Genomic DNA, 21,834 nt, shown 5'->3' with positions numbered 1-21,834 from the left:
AAGTTGATGTATTTCCTCAGCGACCAGCACGGATCAGCTCTAGCATGACGAAGCAGATATCGTCCTCTTTTGGAAGACCAAACAAAGTAGTTTCGCTTTCACAACGAAGCACACAGCGCCTTCACGACATGGCTGCAGCGTCAACAATACTACAGCGAGAATAAAAGTTATGCCTTCTTTCTTTGCGTGAACATTTGGGCGGCGTTATGCAAATCTTCCCACATCGTGACGTAGATATGTGGGGGCGTGTTAGAACGAGCCGTTTTAGGTAGGCGTGGCTGACTCTGAACTTTTATAAAGAATATCTCTTTAGATTTGAGACTTTAGTCTTTGCAACTTTACAGATCTTCTTTATGCACCAAGAGCTTGTAACACTCCAAAGAGAAAGGAAAAACTGAAATCACATCATATGACCCCTTTAATAACAAATGAAAAAAATTTAAATAAAACAAACATCTATCTTTTTATTGAAAAGGTTTGATATATTGCATAAAACCTAGAGGATTTCACCATTTCAGGTTCAATAGAATCTTTAAACATAAATCTCTTGAACAGATATTCTCATTTAAAAATACAGGCTATAAATATGTATTATTAATTTGACATATTTATACATTATAATATAACTATAATAAACTATAGTTTATATTTCTTATGCTCTCAAATCAGCATGCAAAATTAAAACATGAGCCAAATATATTTGTTAAAGACAAGCTTGCTTTTAACGGATTTTATTATACGGTGTAGCAACCATAATTTAGAAATGCCTATGTATGTCCTCCAAACATTTTGGGAAATAACCAGTATCGGTATCTTAATGTGACCCCTAATTTTCAAATTGTTTTTATCATCCCTCATTAAAACCTGTCATAACTTCCATATGTCTCCACCCTCTGCTGCACAGCTTGCAATTGGATGCTCTCTCTCTCTCATCGTCTCTCTAGCAGTGTTAAACTCCGTCAACATCTTGATATTTTCTTTCTTTGAAAGAAAGAGTCTTGCCAAGACGCACAAGACATCTCTCTCAGATGACCTTAGTTTTAAGTTTTTAATTTTCTGTTCTTTCTTCATAGTAATTCAGATAACCTGCCTGTCGAGTGCACTTCTAAATCAGAGCTGCAGGTAAGTGTTCTTCCTCCTGAAATATAGAATGTGATTTTTTTTACAATCCTTATATTACATACACACTTAACAGTGAACTTTTATGTGCATACAAACACAGGTTGTGTCTAAGGTTATCCATGCATTTTTATATAAACTAATCAATGAATAAATACTTTTATATGAAAGCTTCTAAGGTTTGCATTATCAGAAGGACTTGTTTGATGGAATCGTATTGGTGTTGTGTATATATAAATGCATGTTTATTATTATTTGTGCTAGATATTCAGGTCTAAGTTTGAGTCGGGGGTATCAGTGTCTCGGGGGTATCAGTGTCACTGGCTTTCTGTGTCTCATTTCACTGTAAATAGAGAGAAAATCAATGAATTCCTACTCAGCATTTCTCAAAATAATCCAAGGTTAAGGAGCATCATGTCACCTTCTGTATGTGCTGAATGTGAACCTGCCTTTGCCTTTACACCTTATAATAAGCTTCCAGTGCATCAGCATTACGCTCACTATCATCTGTGCAAATGCCAAAGGTTATTAGAGAGTTCAAAACTTTATAAAGTCACATGCAACTCTTCAGATAATGCACTTCTCCATTGCATGTCCTCAGAATGCATGAGGGTGATGCACTACTGGCTGGTCATTCCTCATCTCCAGCACAGAATGGATCAAAGATACCTGGACCTCCGAGTTCTCCACCCACGACCATTCAGCCTCAAACTACAACCGCAGAGAGTTTGGCTCATAGCATCAGAAGCAAGTTTCTGAATAAGCTTCATAAAGTCCCATGTGAGTACACAGTCTCTCTCACACACATAAACACTCACTTACCTGTGTATTTATTGTTGTTCCTGTGTGTGTCATTTCAGTACCATCCTGGGCTCTGGTGGCCCTCGGCTTCCTCATAGTCCTCATCACGCTCAGCTGCTGCCTGTGTTTCTGCAAGAAGATGGTATTTAAGAAGAAAAAGGAAAAGGGTGGAAAAGAGAAAAATGAAAAGAACACCATTAACCTGTCAAATGTGAAAGAGGACAGAACAAAACAGGTACAAATTATTAGACAAATTGAATAGAATTTATGTCTTGTGTGTGTGTGTGTGTGTGTACACACATACATGCAATGTGTGTGTAATTATTATTAGGGATTTCGATGTTCTGTTCATATTTTTTTCCAAGCACATTTTACCAATGCCAAACCTCCAACATGATAACGACCCCAAACACACCTCCAAGACGACCACTGCCTTGCTAAGGAAGCTGAGGGTAAAGGTGGTGGATTGGCCAAACATGTCTCCAGACCTAAACCCTATTGAGCATCTGTGGAGGAACGCACGGTCTCTAACATCCACCAGCTCCATACAAAAATGTGAGGGGTGTACTCACTTCTGTGAGATACTGTATATTCATATCTGACATATTTATAAAATATCAAATTTTAATATTTTCATATATAAATGTATGCAACAAAAAGTAATATTTCAAATGAATATCATTTATAATAAAATTAGATACATTTATTTATGCTAAACACTTACTTGCATACAAATCTTAATTAAAGTGAAAGTGAAGTGATGTGTAGCCAAATATGGTGTCCTATACTCGGAATTTGTGCTCTGCATTTAAACCATCCAAGTGAACTCACGCGCACATACACTCACGCAGCATTTTATATTTTACATAATAAATGCATGTAAAATATAAAAATGATATACATTTGTTATGCAAAGATATAAGGGTAATTCATACTGAAAATAAAATGTATTAACAACTGATAATACTCATCTCATTTTTTAATGATATTTTACATTTCTATTTCCTTAGAAATAAAATATTATTATATTTGTATACATGAATTACACCTCTACACCTGCATGTGACAGAAATGTGTTGATTTCAGAATGAAGAGTGAAATAATACCTGACTTTTCGTTGTTGACTCAACAGCATGAGCAGTTAGGTGATGTTTGCTTGTCTCTGCGCTACGTACCCACTGCTGGAAAGCTGACTGTTGTCGTTCTGGAGGCCAAAAACCTCAAAAAAATGGATGTGGGTGGTCTCTCGGGTGAAGTGACCTATAATATTCTGACACATTTCAGAATACAGATCTGAAATGTAATTTCCCAGTTTACTAATTCTGACATTAATTATCTGTTCTACAGACCCATATGTAAAAATCCACCTGATGCAGAACGGCAAAAGACTGAAGAAAAAGAAAACCACAACTAAGAAGAACACACTGAACCCATATTACAACGAATCATTTAGCTTTGAAGTGCCATCTGAGCAGATTCAGGTAGAGCTGAAGTTCTAATTTCTGTCCATCTTGAAACTGAACACATTAATGGTTCTTGACTTATTTTCTATCTCCTAATAGAAAGTGCAGGTTGTGGTGACAGTCCTGGACTATGACAAAATTGGGAAGAATGATGCCATTGGAAAGGTGTTCATTGGACTGAACAGCACAGGAACAGAGCAACGCCATTGGTCAGATATGTTAGCCAATCCAAGACGACCCATCGCCCAATGGCACGCCCTTAAACCTGAAGAGGACGTGGATGCCGAACTGACAAAGAAATGAAGCTGTGCGGTTTTTGTGTGAGCATGTGTATACTGAAATATTCAGCGGTTTGCTTTCATTTGTGAAGTTTGTGTGTATATGTATGCATGTCTGTGTATGTGGGGAAAGTCTGAGGTAGATCTGGTAAAATCTCATCTCTTTCAGCCACATTAATAACCAGAACCTCACTAATTTTCAGTATCTTGTGTGCAACATGTACAAAGACACATTAAATGATGTATTAAAGGAGTACAAACTGTCTTAGACCACATGAAACAGCATTCACAATGCAACATCTGTAATAATACCATATTCCTGAGTAAAACAGAATATTCATGAGGAAATAATGAAAACCAGGACAAAATCCATTGGTATTTGATTAGTGAAAAGTAGGTTGACATTATTAGTTGCTATTATTTTTCCTTGCCTATGCAGAAGTCATTTCATAAATGGATAACGCTATTACATTTTGATTATGCAATCATTTGCATAATTATTTTTCTCTAATATAATGTCCACTAATGAGTTGTGCATAAGACCCTTAAACAGATCAAAATGAAAAATCAGTCATCAGTTACTCACTCTCTAGTGGTTCCAATCCTGTATGAGTTTCTTTCTTCTGTTAAACACAGAAGACGACATTTTCAAGAATGTTAGTAACCAGTTGCTGGTAGCCATTGATATACATATTATGGGGGGGGAAATATGGAAGTCAATGGCTACCGGCAACTGTTTGGTTACCAACAATCTTCAAAATATCAGAATTTTCATTTTTGGGTGAACTATCCCTTTAAAAACTGTTAAGAAAGTAAACATGGTAAATTTTAATCTTATGTTGTCTTCATAGAATCAACAGTATGACGTATATAAATATAAAAATACACAAAATCCTTGTTGATCCTCACAAATGACATGCATATGTATTGAATGCATATAAATTATACATTGACTATAACTTATAAATTATGTTCATATATTGTTTGGGATTTTCACAAACGGAAATATGTAGTATATATATATATATATTCAGGTTTTTGCAATATCACTTATTTGTCATTGTAAACCTGGGTGCAAAAGCTTAAAAATATATTTATTCTCTTGATAAAATAAAATAAGCCATATATTTGTTTGCATAGGTTTCCTGATTTCACACACCGACCGTTCAAAGGCTGAACTGTTCATTTTCCAGCAGTGGATCTGCATGTTCATCTGAGTTCTAAGACAAACAGAGGTCAGATTTAACTATATTATATTAACTACATTAACTATATAATAAACATTACAAGGTTTCTGCATGTTCAAAGTAGACTTTTTAAAAGACCAATTAATGAAAATTTAAGGAATAAATTCAAGGGAACACAATACTTCAATATGTTCTCTAAATGTAAAAGTCTAGGGAGAACAGAATGAGTTGTATTATCGACACAAAGTTTGAAAATACAAGTTCCAACAGATCTCTCATTACTTTTTTCTATTAATTTACCAAAAATAGCTTAGCTATCATATGGAAATAACTTTTACTGTACGTTCTGATCACACTCCAAAAAAGTGATGTTCTTCATCAGTATTTTTGTCTCGATTTCCAGTGAAAATGTCTGAAGATTCTTGTTGAAGTCTTGTTTTCTGATAAAATTCTGCCAATCGGCTCAGAAAAATCAACTTAATTCAAATCAAAAACAAGTTTTCATATTTCATTAACATTATTGTTCTTGTTTTTAATCATACGCTAAATTTTGATCAATTTCTCAGAAAGAGTTTTATGTTGCATCTCAAATGTTTCTTGATTTGAGAATGTTTATACATTTGTACTGGAAGACAAGACAAAAAATATTGAGGAAGATATTCATTTTTAGTAATGCATTCAACATTTAATGCCATGGCTTTACGAATTTAAGACTTTCTGCTCCAATTTAAAGGGGTCATATGACATTGCTAAAAAATAACATTATTTTGTGTATTTGTTGTAATGAAATGTGTTTATGTGGTTTAAGGTTCAAAAAACATTATTTTCCACATACTGTACATTATTGTTTCTCCTCTATGCCCCGCCTTTCTGAAACGCGTCAATTTTTACAAAGCTCATCTTTCTGAAAAGCGAGGTGTGCTCTGATTGGCCAGCTATCCAGTGCGTTGTGATTAGCCGAATACCTCAAGCGTGTGACGGAAATGTTACACCGCTTATCATACTGTAATGCCGTGTCCCGGCGCGATGAGACAACGCCAATAAAACCAATTACAAACGAGGCATTTGTTGCATCCACTGGGGACATAATTACTGATCATAATGACTTACACTGTATTTTTACGAGTTGCATCGCATCTCGCCGCGTAAACATAAAACCATGTCTGCATTTGTGATCGGAGAAATGACAAACAACAAGCGCTACTCTACACTGCTCAAAACTCGCCTTTGAATCATCAGAGGCAAATCCTTTAAATATGAAAGCATACTTACAGGCTGTGAGTCAGCATTATTTGTCAGAACACCGGCATTGTAGGCTACTCTTCCAGGAAACAGTCCTCGTCCTCCATAAAATGCGCTGCACACATCTGAATATTTGGGTTGAACTGTTCTGGAACGGTGTTGTAAATACAACTTAACCACTGATTTCTAGTTGTGTCCTCTTTTGGAAGGCCAAACAAAGTAGTTTCGCTTTCACAACGAAACACACAGTGTCTCCACAACATGGCGGCGGCGGCAACAATACTACAGCAAGAATCAAAGTTACGCCTTCTTTCTTTGCGTGAACATTTGGGCGGTGTTATGCAAATCTTGTGACGTAGTGACCCACACAGTGATGTAGACATGTGGGGGCGTGTTAGAACGAGGCATTTTAGGAGGGCGTGGACAAGTCTTAATTTTTATAAAGAATATCTCTTTGGGTTTGAGACTTTTGAGTCTTTCCAACTTTAGGGATCTTATCTATTCACGAACAGCTTGTAACACTCCAAAGAGAACGGAAAACTTGAAATCGCATCATATGACCCCTTTAATACATTTTTAGGCCTTAATTTTTGGAAGGGTGAATTAAGACTTGCTTTTTAAGACCGGCAGAAAACCTGTATTAATACTGTATTCATAATATTTTGAAGCTTGAATGTGTGAATGTTGTACCTGGATTATGGTGATGTAGTCCTGTCTGTAGAGGGTGCTGTAGGACTTCATACCTCTCCAAATCAGAAAGAGCATGTATATGGCTGCTAACATACACTGGAGGATGGACATGAAACCACTGCCCTTCAGCACATGCACACCAATGCGCTGAGAGAGAGAGAGAGAGAGAGAGAGAGAGATGGAGAGAGCCATGAACTAATTTCATTGGTAAATTCTAGTGGATTATTGATTGGCAGTTTCTCTGTACATGCGCACCTGCTGAGGGGTGGCTTTTTCCATTTGCATGCACACCAATGCGCTGAGAGAGAGAGAGAGAGAGAGAGAGAGAGAGAGAGAGAGATGGAGAGAGCCATGAACTAATTTCATTGGTAAATTCTAGTGGATTATTGATTGGCAGTTTCTCTGTACATGGCTTTTTCCATTTGTGAGGATTTGATAAAAAAGGTGACACAAGAACAAACTGCAAACAGTATGCTGAAGATATTCAGGCCCATCAGAGTCATGACCTACAACAGCAGAGATCTCACTTTACTCAAACAAGCACACAAGAAGCCTAGTATCATGAAATGTCAAGAATATACAATTACATTTGTCCTAAACTAGAAAATAAACATGTGGTTTGAAAAAAAAAAAAAAAGACTTAAAACAAACTTACTTTGATTTTTTTGGGTTTCCTTTGGACGTCAATTGCAAGTGACCCCGTGGCTAGATACTGACATAAACAGATATATATATAAGAAAAACTAATTAGTTGGGCTGTAGCATGTCAGACTGATTATGGCTTTGTTCTGATTTACTGTAAAATTTGGGAACCAGAAATGTTAACTGGAGCACTTACAAACAGGCTACACCATATTGGAGCTGTCATAGATGCAGAACAGCTAAAAGTCAAACAAGAATAAGAGAAAGTGGAGAGAATACAGAAGGCAGCACTGAAAATCTGAACAACCTGAAAGAGAAAGACAGAAAAGAGGGACAAAAGCAAGAATTAGGCTACAGTATAAACTGCCCACTATTGGTCAAAAATAGTATGTGAAGCAGTAAGCCATATGCAATAATAAATGCTTCAAATAATAGTATGGCATGTTGTCATCATGTTGCATGTTTAATTCAAAAAGTGGCATTCATTTTGAAAATAAAATGGTTATTTTTTAATCTCTGATCCAGTTTATGTCAACTTTTGGCAGTCTGGGCAAATGATGAGTCAAGAAAAAGACGGTAAATATCAGATGATACTGCTATAATTTGTCAAACTCTGTTATTTTAGTATCACTGATATACTATTATAGTTTTTTGTTAATATTTTGAGATATTTAAAAAAAATAATTGTAATTTTTAGTTAACGTTTTAGTAATTTTGTTGTGTTTTAGTCATTTTATTAGTTTTAGTTATTTTAGTACACCATGTTAAACTAAACAAAAATGAGAAATGTTGCCCTGGAAACTAGCTGAAATAGAAAAATGTATATATATATATATATATATATATATATATATATATAAAAATTTAAATTAACATTTATTTTCTGTCAAGTAATGGAAATGTTTTCTATGGTTTTAGTTTTAGTTAACAATAATAACCCTGGTCAAACTGAAAACTGAAGGTGAAGTTGACCTTAAAGACTTGAACTTTGGTTGTTAACCACTATTTTGGCAAGTGTGTATACAGAAACATCTGCATACTATTCACAGTACACATACTTTAAACTGCAGTAATATAAGATGGTAGTATGCCATTCAGAATATATAGTCTAATATTATATTGACATTTACAGATGAGCATATGTATTCAATAAATCCGAGTTTTATTGGGATTGGTGGGTGTCTACGACAGTTAAACTACATTTTTGTTACCCCAGACAGGAGGAGGCGGGTGTTGACCACTGTCCCAAACCAGCGGACCAGCCTGTCTTCCATCAGCTCTCCAGTTGTGGAGTCGTCAGCTGAAAGAGGGCGGGGCAAAGGGTGTTCCTTAAAAAACACCTGATGCAGCCCCTCCTGAAACATGTTCTGAGTCACCTGGGACAAAAGAAGTGATTTCATGAGTAACCATGACAACAAATGGACTGACTACATATGGCCAAATCTAATTTGATTTAGAATTTTTGTTGTGTAGTTCATGATTGGTTAACAAACATATACTGTAGCATTTACAATCACTAACAATTTAATACATGACTATAGTGACTGTTATAGATATACGAGTGACGTAATGTATAACTTACCTCTGGAATCCCAGGCATTAGATAAGAAACACCTTTCTAAATCAGTTTAAAACAAGTCAACAAGCATTCAAATATATGGATTCACTTCAAGACGAACACCCGTCTTTGTGAAATACAGGGTCAGAGTTCTTTCTCAGGATCTTGCTCTTAAAGCCCGCCCAATAGGGAGAGTCCTGATGTGTAATTTGTCAGGATCTGATCAAAGGTTGTTTAGTCATAGTTTCATACTGGTTGATCTGAATCTTATTGTTTAAAGCTTTATAAATTCAAATTTTTAATAAAACAAAAAGATGTTAAAATAGCATAAAAATTCAATATATTGCTGATTAAAGAGTGTTTATTGTTAAATAATTAAATAAACTATGCATTTTATTTTACAATAAAGCAAATACAATTATATAATGAGATAAACTACTGTATTAAGAGAAAGTAAACTTCAGTAAACAACTAATGTAAACTCATGCAGAACAACAAAATAACAGGTGCTTATCTTACATACATTCACTTAATTCAACAGCATCAGTTGCATAATGCAAATATAAAATGTGTGCAAACATATTTCTGATCAAACAAATACATTGTAAACTATAGTAAGGAATAACAAACCAGAAATATATATATATTTTTTTTTATGTTTTTAATCAGCTGATTGGACTCTCATTCTGACGGCACCCATTCACTGCAGAGGATCCATTGGTGAGCAAGTGATGTAATGTAATGTCTCCAAATCTGTTCCTATGAAGAAACAAACTCCTCTACATCTTGGATGGCCTGAAGGAGAGTCATTTTTCAGTACATTTTCATTTTTTAGAGAACTATTCCTTTAATGACTTACAGCATATTTGGTAACAAATTTCACATCACACTCTTATATACATACTCCTATACAGTGATCAGAGCACATATTACATATTATCTTCTATTCCAGCATACATGTCAGCCAGTCTCCTGAATTGAGGTCCCCAGTTCTGCAGATGCTGGAAGTCCTGATCTCCATCACTGATGGACGACTGCAGGGAGCTAAGAGATCCGGCTTCAGACCCCTCACCCTCATGTGCAAACACCAGCACCGAGTCATACGCCACCACATAGTGGTCATCATCTTCTGTGCACAGATTCTACAGAAACATAGAGCCCAGTATTTTACACATGAATGTAACTTATGATGGTAATTTTGTTGATCCAAACACAAGGCTTGCAGAAATCATGGTGACTCTTTTATGCACATCAAGTTCAAGTTGAGCTTTATTGTCATTCCGCTTCATGTGGGGACATACAGTGGAACGAAATGTCGTGCCTCACAGGACCACGGTGCTACTTAAATACAGGCATACAACAATGAAGTAAAACAGTAAAACCTATACACAACTAGCCTACTGACTGATTTTGACTATAAATATACTATATATATATATATAAAAATGTTTACCTATACATAAATAAAATAAAAAAAACTATACGAATGCTTCACAAACACTGTACCTATACTGATAGATTTTGACTATAAATATACTATATATATAAAAATGTTTACCTATACATAAATAAAATAAAAAAAACTATACGAATGCTTCACAAACACTGTACCTATACTGATAGATTTTGACTATAAATATACTATATATATAAAAATGTTTACCTATACATAAATAAAATAAAAAAAACTATACGAATGCTTTACAAACACTGTACCTATACTGATAGATTTTGACTATGAATATACTATATATAAATGTTTACCTATACATAGACTAAAAAGAATACGGACTATACGAATGCTTCACATAATACTGTACATGTGCAAAGAGAAACATCGTGAGTCAAGCAACTGGCTGGGGAACAGTGCAAGATGATTTGTAGTGCATGAGCATGCAAACACACAAATTACGGAGTCTTTTGTGGGATTATGTACATCTTTGCTGGAGCATCGTGTAAGGAAAATGTCCAGGATGGAGGGGAGAGGGGCACCGATGATCTTTGCATATACACATGAACACTCTTTCTATACACACCTCATAAATGAAGTTTTCAATATCTTCATTTTCGTCTGGGTGTTGTCGATAGAAGACCATTGGTGAGGCTGTCGGGGCAATATATGTTGAGAAAACCTCTGGTCTGCTGCACAACAGGACCATATCAAAATCCTGTAACACATAAATAAACACTGAGTACAGTAAGACAAAAGTAAAGTTGATTGAACATGACATGTGGAAGAGCTTGTGTACCTGGTCCTGTTCCCCGCCTCCTTCCTCATTGTAACATAAAATATTATCCCTGTCTTCTTCTGTCTGACTGAACGGTTCCCACTGAACTTTTCTCCCACACCTTCTCTTCAGGAGAAGAAGCAACAGTAAAAGCACTATAGAAAAGAAGAAATTATTTTTTGAACATCATCAGTCATGTTATTAGTAGTGACTGCAAAGGCCAGCATTATTATAATAAAATTATATATATATATATAAATTTATTTAGAAATGAATACTTTTATTCACCAAGGAAGCAGTAAATTGATCAGAAGTGACAGAAAGCTTTTGTAACAGTATAAAAGTCTTGACTATTTCAAATAAATGCCACTCTTTTGAACTTTCGATTCATCCAAGAATCCTGATTTTTAAAAAAAAAATCTAATTCAGCTTTGCACATTTTAAAATAGATTGAAACAGTAATACATTAAAATAGTTTTAATGTATTTTTATTAAACAAAAACTTGTGAAAATGAAATTCTTTAAAAAAAAAATTTTAATAAATACACACACACACATTATATTAAATATTATAATATATATATATATATATTATAAAATAATATTTATATTCACATTTTTCTCGTTTGAAGACTCATAATAATAGGTTGTTTGCTTACCAAGAAAGCATAAGATGGCCGCTAGCACATAGATGGACAGGGTGATGTCAGCAGCAGCAGCAGCATATATACCACTAGAGCAGGTAACGTCATCACCCTTACAGTCACACACCTCCACTATGATAGAACTGTCCTGAAATAACATCTTGGAGTCGTACACACGCAATACCAGGCTGTAATCGCCAAGAGCCAGACGTCTGAGTGGGTTCAACCACACCAAACTGCCTGAGAAATGAGGGGAGAGAAGAAGTGTGAGATATCCAATATATTTACAACTGATCAGCAAAACTTAATATAAGCTGAATCAATCCTACTGCTGGAGTTTCTGATGATGGTCCAGTTGCTTTGATATTCTTTATGTAGCTCCATGATGAAGGGTGGGCCATTTTCTGGCCCGTCTGGATCTGTGATGATCAGACGGATGGGCTTGGGTTCTTTGAGACACATCGGGATCCTGCGCTCCTCCAGCACTGGTGCGTTGTCATTAATATCCAACAGCTTAATCACTAATGTGCCTGTTCCTGTGGTGGGCTCATCATCTACAGAGATACATAAAATAAATAAAGTAGTCCAGACAACTTGTCTAAAGTCAACATCAGATGTGTTTCGAGTAACACAAGAATCAGTAGATGACAGAAATGTAATTTTTTGGTGAACTATCAGGCTTGAATTCACTACATGACTTGTGTCCAGATTTTTGCTCAAGGTTACAGTCCGGAGGAGTCAACGCTACTTGCCAAAAGTCAGAGGCAGTCTGCAGATTTTAGCCAGGTTTATTAGCTTCAAACTATGATTCCATCCAGTTGGAGGATATCATCAAATATGTTTGATATTTTGATCCAATTTCAGAAAACATTGTTTTAATTTGTCATGCTAGCAATTAGGTGACAAGTCTAATAGTGTGTGATCCTCAGTCGTTTAGTTTATGATGAACACCAGATTTTCTCTGTGACCATTTACAAAGTCAGAAAGTGTATGTACTCCGGTACCTCAGGTGATACAAGATGTAGATGAGTTTGTTTCTTCTTCAGAAAAGATTTGGAGAAATGTAGCATTACATCACTTGCTCACCAATGGATCCTCTGCAGTGAATGGGTGCCGTCAGAATGAGAGTCCAAACAGCTGATAAAAACATCACAATAATCCAGTCCATCAATTAAGGCCTTGGAAAGCAAAAAGCTGCATGTTTGTAAGAAACAAACCCATCATTAAGGTATTTTAACTTTAAACCATTGCTTCTGGCAAAAATATGAGTCCATAATCCAAAATAACGCTTCCTCCAGGTAAAAAAACCCTAACCTCCATCCACTGTTGACCTCTCACTTCAAAAGCCAAATATCAAAAGTTAAAAATGTCTTAATGATGGCTTTGTTTCTTATAAAGACGTGGCTTTTCACTTCACAAGACGTTAACTGATGGACTGGAGAGGTGTGGATTGCTTGTGGATTATTGTGATGTTTTTATCAGCTGTTTGGACTCTCATTCTGACGGCACCCATTCACTGCAGAGGATCCACTGGTGAGCAAGTAATGTAATGCTACATTTCTCCAAATCTGTTCCGAAGAAGAAAAATGCATCTATATCTTGGATGGGGGTGAGTAAATTTACAGCTAATTTTGGAGTGAACTATTCCTTTAAATAAAAAGCATTTGGAGGTTTATTTAAATTACCATTGTCATAAGCCAGTACTAAGACCGTGTACTGTTCATTTCTTATGAACGAGGCCTCTCTGTCCAGTGAGCTCCTGACTCTGATGACTCCAGTGTCCTCTGTGATCTCCAGCCAGTTTGCAAAGTCTTGAAGCAACTTATATCTGACATCACAACACACAAATATGTGACAGCAGAAATAAACACATGACAGACAGAGTGGTGCTTAACAAATGTGCAATAAAACCCAAAAAGTTGGATTCTGACAGTAGCAACTGTACCGGGGTTTTGTTTGGATGTGTTTTTGTTAATTTTTTTATATTGCTATTTAGGTTTAATTTATTTTAGTTTGAGTTCAGTTTTAGTTTGTATGTATTTCTATGTGGTAAGTTTAGTGCTTCAACTTCTTTCAGTTAGTTGTCAAGGCAAGATTTCAAAAAAAAATTTGTTCAAGTTTTTCATCTAATATTTAATTTTTATTTTATTTCAGCTTTATTTCAATTAACACAAATGTTTTAATAGTTTTATTTAATGATAAAAAGCCCTACCTGCTGGGTAATATACAAAAAAGGGGTTTTATGATACGACACATGGTATAATTGTGTTGTTTTGTGTGTGCATCCATGTAAAACCTTATTTTCTGCTCTCTAGCAGTGTCTGGGTCATTGGCCGTGTATTTGGAGATGGTGCTGCCCACTGCGAGGTCCTCTAGAATCATGATCTGTTTCTCTGCAGGCTCAAAGACAGGTGGCTCGTTTACATCCTGCACTGTGATGGTGATGGTAGCACTGGAGGTCACTAAAGGAACAGCAAAAGGAACCTCGTTCTCAACCACCACCAGCAGAGAGAAACTGTTGGCTTGCTCGAAGTTCAGACCCTAAAAATATATAGACACAAGGATTTTTATTTTCTAAAGAAAATGTGAGTTCTCATGAAGAAAAAAAAAAAAATAAATAAAAAAAAAACTCACTGTACTAGACAAAAAAATCTGGGGTATTTTTAAGATTCGTAAATTTTTGAAAGAAGTCTAATGCTCACCAAGACTGCATTTTTATGAGCAGAAATACAGTAAAAACAGTAATAGTGTGAAATATCATTACATATAGTTTACTGTTTACTATTTGAATATTTTAAAATGTAATTTATTCCTGTGATGGCAAAGCTGAAATTTACACGATCTTTCAGAAATCACTCTAATATGCTTATTTGTTCCTAAAGAAATATTTCTTATTATTATGAATGTTGAAAACTGTTTTGCTGGTTAATAACAATTAAAAAAAAATTCAGGATTCTCTGATAATTAGAAAGCATTTTTTAGCTTTTTTTTTTATAATTTTTTTTTAATTTTTTAGCTTTTGTAACATTTACGGCCACTTTCAATTTAATGCATCCTTGCTGAATAAAAGTATTAAATTCATTACTGACTCTTATATTATATTTAGCTTGATATATGAATGTATATTCACTTTTGATGTTGTGATGATTCCCTCCATCCTACTGGGGCCGGTGCTGATGTTGAAGAATCCTTTTTCGTTGCCTTGGATGATGGTGAACTTTGCCACTGAGTTTACAGTTAAAGGCTCATCTCTATCGGTGACATCCAACCTTGCAACAATTTCCCCAGCCTTATTTTCTTGTACTGTACCTGCATACTGCCAATACACACACAAACAAACCATTTCATAGCTACTCAACACCAGATGTGTCTGGAAAATCTAGCCTAAATCCAAACCAAAAATGAACTTACCTTTCTTTGACTGAACTTAGGGGCGTGATCATTGCTATCAGTAATATTGATGATGACCACACAGGTGGAAGAAAGACCGTGACCATCCATATCTGCTGCCTCCACAGCCAGCTTATACACAGTTTGAGTCTGTTATCATAGAGATTATGAAACAACATCAGCATTCAAAAGTTTGGGGATTTTTTTATTTTTATTTAAATTAATAATTTTGCTAAATTTACCAAAATGTACTAAAGGTTGTTCTTTTGAACTTTCTATTCATCAACTAATCCTGAAAAACAAAATGCATAACGGTTTCCACAAAAATATTAAGCAGTAAACTTGAACTATTTTATTAATAATGTCCAGGGTGAATGGCTACCTGGGGCACACAGCACGAGAAGCACTGAGCTGTTCAAAATCTTAATTCACCTTTAAAATTACATTATACTTGTCTCACATCATTAATGTACATTATGTCACTTCTCCCTAGGCTGGAAGAGTGTGTATAGACATTTTTCAATAATTTATCTTTCTGTGGACTTATTAAAGTCTATGCTTCAGGGTATCTCCAGGATTAAGTTCAAATTTAAGATTTTAAGACCTTTTTTAATTCCTGCACAAATAAAATTAATACCATATGAACGGGGTAGGGCAATGTCTGTGATAACATTAAACTGTAAAATGACAAAAAGCATGATTTACAGTTCAGATACAGCTCTTCACAAAAACAAAGTTTTATAAAATGATGAACTTCACATTTCAGCCTTTAAACTATTTTTAAGAAAAAAAATATAAATTATTATAATCATTAAAAAAATTTATCATCAATCAATTATTATAAGGAATATTAGGCACCAATTACCTGTGGCTGCTGCTAAACTCTTTATGCATTCAATGATTCTCCCTCATTTATCTTATTGTGCTACAAGTTGGTCTCATACAAGTATAACCACGTTAAAACCATTATATACTATTTATAAACAAACTGTGAAAATCTTAGCTAAAAAGCCAAGGAGTTATCATCACTGCAATATTATTAAAAATGATAAATTATTGACGTTTGACAATTTTTTATTATTTGCTGATGTGTGCTTGATGTACAAATTAGTTCATGATCTTGCACCACCACCTCTTAAACAATGTGTGATTTTCTGTAAGGATAATATCAGGCAGACTAGGTCATCAGTTAGAGGTGATTGTTCAACTAAATTTAAGAAAACTGTTTTTGGACAATCAGCTTTTTCAGTTAGAGCAGCAGAAAGATGGAATTTAATACCGGTTAATATTAGAGAGTGTACAACATTTAGTATTTTTAAAACTACGCTTAAAGTATGGCTTAAGGAAAATCAAATGTGTGATCATTGACTTGGTTTTGTAACTTAATGGAGTATGATGTGATATTGTATGTGTTGTGTGTACTGTATTGTGTGTGACTTAATATTGTAATTTTGTAACAACATCCTGCCCAGGGACTGCAGATGCAAATTAGCTTTATAGCTAACTCTGGCACAACACTGTTGTTGTGCGTTGTCCCTGTACAAATAAATTGAATAAATAAAATAAAATAAATAATACATTATCTTCTTGTCGATCCACCAGTTCACATTTGCAGCTCTGCATGTCTGCATTATATATGAGTCGATTTTCGCTTTGGTTGGGCTTACGGCAGACGGGCTTATTGAAATGCACATTCATTCTCTACCAGCAGATTTCCCCAGTAATGGCAGAACACAAAGCAGCACAGCACCTGACTTTGAAACGTGCACTGCTCATAATTATTCAATGAAATCATAGCCTTTAGAAGTTTAATTGTCGCATTAAGCCTTATCAGAATTCTTGCCTTTCTATCCCCAAATTTAAGAGCTTCTGAATTCATAATTAAGACTTTCTTATACAATTTAAGACTTTTTATGGCCTTAAATTTGATGCAACTAAATTTGTGACACTTTTTTTTCTCCTTCATTCTTGAAGTGAACTTTTTGCCTGTAAGGTGATAAGGTTCAGTGATTAGATTTTGGATTGCTGCCTTGAACGTGAGAACATGACGGCACAGCGCTTCTCATTCGGTGCGCATCACAGCCTATTTGAAGCAAGAGGTTTACCATCAGGTTTAGGTTTCCTGAATAACAGTTGAGTAACTGTGTAAGTTAACGTTAGACCTTTTGCTCCATTAATCAGATAAGAGAGACAAGATCATTCAAAATTTAGCCTAACATCCACATCTGTGCTAATAATACACGCAGTGCAGTCAGTGCTGTAAGCTACAGTATAAGAATGTTTAGCTAATGTGGGGGGTAATGTGTAATAAAAGGGACCACACAAAACTCAGCATTGAACAAAAAACTCCAACATTTTGAGCAGTGAGTGAATTCTGACTTAAGTTTTAAAACCTCTGGCCATTGTGTTCAAGAAATCAACACATGTCTGTGATTGGCTACATTGCTGTAAATAGAAACCCGAGCGCAAACACACATTTCACTTCCATTCTTTGGGGGTAAATAAAAAAAGTATATACTGTATTAATGAAACATCATTACATATGTACTAGACATGTGAAATATAAATATATATATAGCTTAAGTGTAATTTAGTTTAGTTTTGGTCTCTATGTAAACAAACTCAGTTTTAGTACCTCTCTGTCCAAAACACCCCTAGTGGCCAGGCTGATGACTCCACTGGCTGGATCAATGCGAAACACACCACCGTTGGGTTCCTGTCTCACCAGTTTGTAACGCACAATGCCATTTGCAGTTTCGGGGTCATCAATGTCTTTTGCCGTCACTTGTATGACAGGCACATCTATAGGAGCATAAAACATAGTATTTTATGTTGTCATCTTATAAGAAACAAATGTATAGTTATTGAAAGACATGTCTGAGAAGGATTGAAGAATCTCCATATCCTACATTGTTTTGCCCTTTCTAGGACTGCTCCCATAAAAGGATTCTGGGTACACAAGGGTTTGTTGTCATTTTGATCAATAACTTTGATGGTGAGTTTGACAGGGGTTTCAGAGTAACTTTGATCCTCTGCTGAAGCATGAATTGTGATCTGCACTCAGACACACATAATATATAGCATTTATCAACACAAAATACTTTGGTAAAGTTACATGCAAACTCAAATTGTTTTAACATGTTATGTTTAAATTCTAGGTTCTTCGAGCACCGCAGGTCACTCACAGTGTATTCTTCAGTTTCCTCTCTGTCCAGGCCTTTGGTGACCCACAACATGCCTGAATATTTGTCCACTCTGAAAAGACCCTTGGGCGGCTGATCTGCTCCAGGGCCTGTGATTTTATAGATCAGTGCAGCATTTATAGAAGCAGCAGCAGTGGACTTCATCTGTGGAGCGAAACATAAAAGGAAAGATTAGAACTTTGCTTCTGTGAATGAAAACGAAGAACAAACAGGACAATGACATACAAATTAAAAATATTAGGAGAGAGATACACCTTCACCACTTCCTTTGGGAACGGGCCTTTATCATTTTCAGAAATGCTGACAGGGGGAATCAACCAAGCCCTCTTTCTTCTGATCATGCTGTTAGATGTCTTGGGAATAACTGTCGCTGAGACATAATGGGACCCTGGAGTTGTGCTGCTCTGAATGACAAATATAAATCAAATAAACATATGTAAATGCTTTAAAGCTTTTTGAGCTACAATATAGTGGTTACAAGAGTGTTTTTTTTTGTTTGTTTCAAGAAAATATTATTTCAGTCATTCTACTTTGAAATGTTATGTTTAATTCAATATTACTTTGTTTCTTTGCGAAATTTTAAAGCAATTTCTAAGTGAAAAGTGTTTCTGTAACAATTTTTATTAGTGTAGTTAATGTGCTACACCTACTACTACATCTATGTTCCGAGAAACTGACTCGAAATCAACCAAAAAAAAAGAAAAAAAGAAAAGAAAATGAGCATTTGGATAAATGTAAATGCAAAAATGTCTCGGATCAATTTTGAATATGTTTGCAGATGCCACTTGTTTTTGCAATGCATTTCATGTCAGTGTCCAAATACTTGAGGCCACTATACATTTTAGAAATAAGCAGGGAATTCAAAAAGCATTTGTAGATATATTGGTGTAATTCATGTACCTGCCAAAGCGTGCTGCTGTTTCTCTCGTCAAGCATGAACTGTCCCAGTTGAATGGCTGCTAAATACTCTGGTATGATTTCTGAGAAGACCATCTGTTAAAACAGATAAAGTATGCATTATTTTATGTGATGATAAAAAAAAAAAAAAAACTTTAAGCAATTAAAAAACTGATACAATTTCATATAATTTCCGATTCCTTTAGGTGAACAAGGAACACAAACATATTAACTCCGATACATTCATTTTCTTTATCCAATGTGTAATAAAATCTACAAACATGGTTACTATTAACAAATTATACATTCATTAATTTAAATGGATAATTCAATACTGAAAATAATCCCGTACACATGTACTTAATTAAAAATATCACAATCAAGATTTAATTTTATTGCAATCATGTAAGGTCTATTGTCTGGACTTTTAAAATATTTGCAGACCAAAACACAAACAGATGACAGTGTGATCTTCATATCAACATGTATAAAACAAAAAGATGAAAAAATAACTTAAATCACTTACCAGACACAAAACACAGATGAAACTTCCATGAGTGAATCTCTTCATGTTCACAGCAATAATAAACAAAATAAAGAAAGAGAACTATATATTTTCTGTGTGTATTATCCGCTATCTTGTCTGTTCCCAGCTTAAGCTGTACTCAAAAGTCTGATCTCAGTGTGTGTGTGTGTGTGGGGGGGGGGGGGGGCATTTGCATGTTTATGGAAAGGTGCTAAAGACAATACAATGAGCTTACCGACAGATATAAATGGCATGTTTAAAAGCATGAAGTAAAACATGACTCTCACATGCATGGAAGATTTCAATGGCAGCTTTAACAAACTACGTATGTGGATGTCATTTAACATGTTATAATACATCTTGTTACAAATTATTTTACAAAACAAATTAGTATTTTATAATAAAATGAAGACTGTTTATAGTGCTTTGATGCATCAACCCTTAGGGCAAACAGATAGACAAAAGTGCTGCTGTGTCATCATGGAAAAATTACTTCACAAGAATTGTTTTTTGATGGAGATGCTCCATAAACTGTAAATGCTGACAGCAGCACATCTGGTGAGCTTGCCAGGAACACTGTTAATTATGGAACAGTTTAAAGAGACTTTTTGTCTATATTTACCCACCCTCATATTGTGCCAAACAAGTTTCTTTCTTCTGTTGAACACTGAAGATATTTTGAAGAATGCTTGGTTACCAACAATCTTCAAACTATCTCCTTTTGTTGTGTTCAACACAAGAAGAAACTCATACCGCTGCCGAGTTTAAAAGAAAAACTAAAATTTCCAGTTTTAACAGCCATATTTATTTTATAGTACCTTTACCAGGATATTTCATATAGTTTTATATAGTTAAACACAGCAATAGCATGAGACCCTTGGCAAAAACACATACTTGGGACAAACATGGCACAGAAACACTTCCCATCAGTTTCACAGTCTCTAGAGTGGCAACTCTTTTACAAGACAAACAGATATAACTTACTGAAGCTTCAAATAAATCTCAAAGAAGTAATAAGGTTGTACATTACTCTCTCTCCCCCAGCATGAATTATCATACAGCATTTTCAGACTGACAGCTCTGTAGTGCTATTCTTATACTTGCACATTCAAAATTTTAACCCAAGAACAACAAATGACCATCAGATTAGAGCATAAACTCAGTTGTTTAGTATATGTTGGCCAGACTTGTCTTCTTACCTCACTAGATAGAATGCATGGCCAGGTACTCCCCAAATAATTTTTGAAGTAAACAATCGTCAGTATTTTTCTAAATCAAACCATAAGTAGCTACATTATGAAACTGTCCTCCCAGAAAAATCATAAGCTATACGATTCAGGATGTACTTCATATATTGTACATTCAAATAAAAACGATTCTCCCTTGTAGATGAAGACTGCAGTTTGACAGTCACAAATTGTTCCCAGAGTAAACGAAAAACTATAAACATAAAAAGCTTTAGTTGAAGGCCGAAAGAGCAGTGCTTCCCTACTAATGCAGTAAAGTTCATATCTTGTAATTAAGGACACCCTCATACATAAGCATAACCCGAAACAGATTATTGCATTAAAAGGTAAAGCATTTCAGTTGATCATTCAATCATGAGCAACTGTCAGAATAAGGCAGGGGATAAATAAACAGTCAAATAGGCACTTAGGAGACTTACTTACCTCATGCATTCTAACCAGACTGCTCTGACTACATGGCTTACCTGAAAATTAATGGCAATGGCAAATCCATCTATCCTTACAGTGTGGTAAACCATTCTAAAAAAATAGCACAATCTATAGGATGCAATGATAGATCAAAAATTCTTAAATATGCCACTATTATACAAACATCCAATAAAGTAGTAGAATGTACATATGTAGATTGTGATGCACTATTATATAAAACAGTCCTATTTGGCTGCCCCCCCCCCCCCCTAACAAAAATATTCAACAATCAGTTTTTTATTGTTAATTAC

At 35.1% G+C, this 21,834-nt stretch overlaps 2 protein-coding genes across 2 annotated transcripts; one reads left to right on the top strand and one right to left on the bottom strand.

Annotated features, from left to right (window-relative positions):
• The first annotated feature begins 988 nt into the window (after positions 1-988).
• LOC107600523 (synaptotagmin-5-like) lies at positions 989-4,017 on the top strand. The gene is made up of 6 exons (XM_016292461.1): positions 989-1,122; positions 1,721-1,899; positions 1,980-2,155; positions 3,053-3,170; positions 3,268-3,401; positions 3,483-4,017. Exons 2-6 carry the CDS (start codon positions 1,722-1,724, stop codon positions 3,684-3,686), a joined length of 810 nt encoding a protein of 269 aa, XP_016147947.1. The 5' UTR covers positions 989-1,122; position 1,721; the 3' UTR covers positions 3,687-4,017.
• Positions 4,018-9,777: 5,760 nt separating this feature from the next.
• LOC107600033 (B-cadherin-like) lies at positions 9,778-19,980 on the bottom strand. Its single transcript, XM_016291801.1, has 15 exons — positions 19,869-19,980; positions 19,346-19,438; positions 18,700-18,849; positions 18,428-18,589; positions 18,152-18,296; positions 17,878-18,044; positions 15,264-15,392; positions 14,983-15,168; positions 14,149-14,393; positions 13,538-13,680; positions 12,182-12,406; positions 11,868-12,092; positions 11,230-11,363; positions 11,017-11,148; positions 9,778-10,122 (listed from the first exon to the last, which is right to left on the bottom strand). The coding sequence occupies exons 1-15, from the start codon at positions 19,911-19,913 to the stop codon at positions 9,910-9,912; spliced, it is 2,394 nt and encodes a 797-aa protein (XP_016147287.1). The 5' UTR covers positions 19,914-19,980; the 3' UTR covers positions 9,778-9,909.
• Positions 19,981-21,834: the final 1,854 nt, after the last annotated feature.

This window comes from Sinocyclocheilus grahami, unplaced genomic scaffold (assembly GCF_001515645.1).
Source record: "Sinocyclocheilus grahami isolate Dianchi unplaced genomic scaffold, SAMN03320097.WGS_v1.1 scaffold14.1, whole genome shotgun sequence".
NCBI lineage: Eukaryota > Metazoa > Chordata > Actinopteri > Cypriniformes > Cyprinidae > Sinocyclocheilus > Sinocyclocheilus grahami.
Note: the sequence above shows the minus strand (reverse complement) of the source record. Positions and strands in the feature narration are given on the sequence as shown.

What these genes read in the sequence shown, in the direction of transcription:
- LOC107600523 (XM_016292461.1), top strand. Translation starts at nt 1,722, where the DNA reads ATGCATGAGGGTGATGCACTACTGGCTGGTCATTCCTCATCTCCAGCA. An exon ending in TAAGCTTCATAAAGTCCCAT is followed by an intron (nt 1,900 to 1,979) that starts GTGAGTACACAG and finishes GTGTCATTTCAG; the next exon opens with TACCATCCTGGGCTCTGGTG. An exon ending in TGCCATCTGAGCAGATTCAG is followed by an intron (nt 3,402 to 3,482) that starts GTAGAGCTGAAG and finishes ATCTCCTAATAG; the next exon opens with AAAGTGCAGGTTGTGGTGAC.
- LOC107600033 (XM_016291801.1), bottom strand. Translation starts at nt 19,913, where the DNA reads ATGAAGAGATTCACTCATGGAAGTTTCATCTGTGTTTTGTGTCTG. An exon ending in GGGGTGTTTTGGACAGAGAG is followed by an intron (nt 15,393 to 17,877) that starts GTACTAAAACTG and finishes CTATGATAACAG; the next exon opens with ACTCAAACTGTGTATAAGCT. An exon ending in TTGAAAACTTCATTTATGAG is followed by an intron (nt 10,123 to 11,016) that starts GTGTGTATAGAA and finishes ATGTTTCTGTAG; the next exon opens with AATCTGTGCACAGAAGATGA.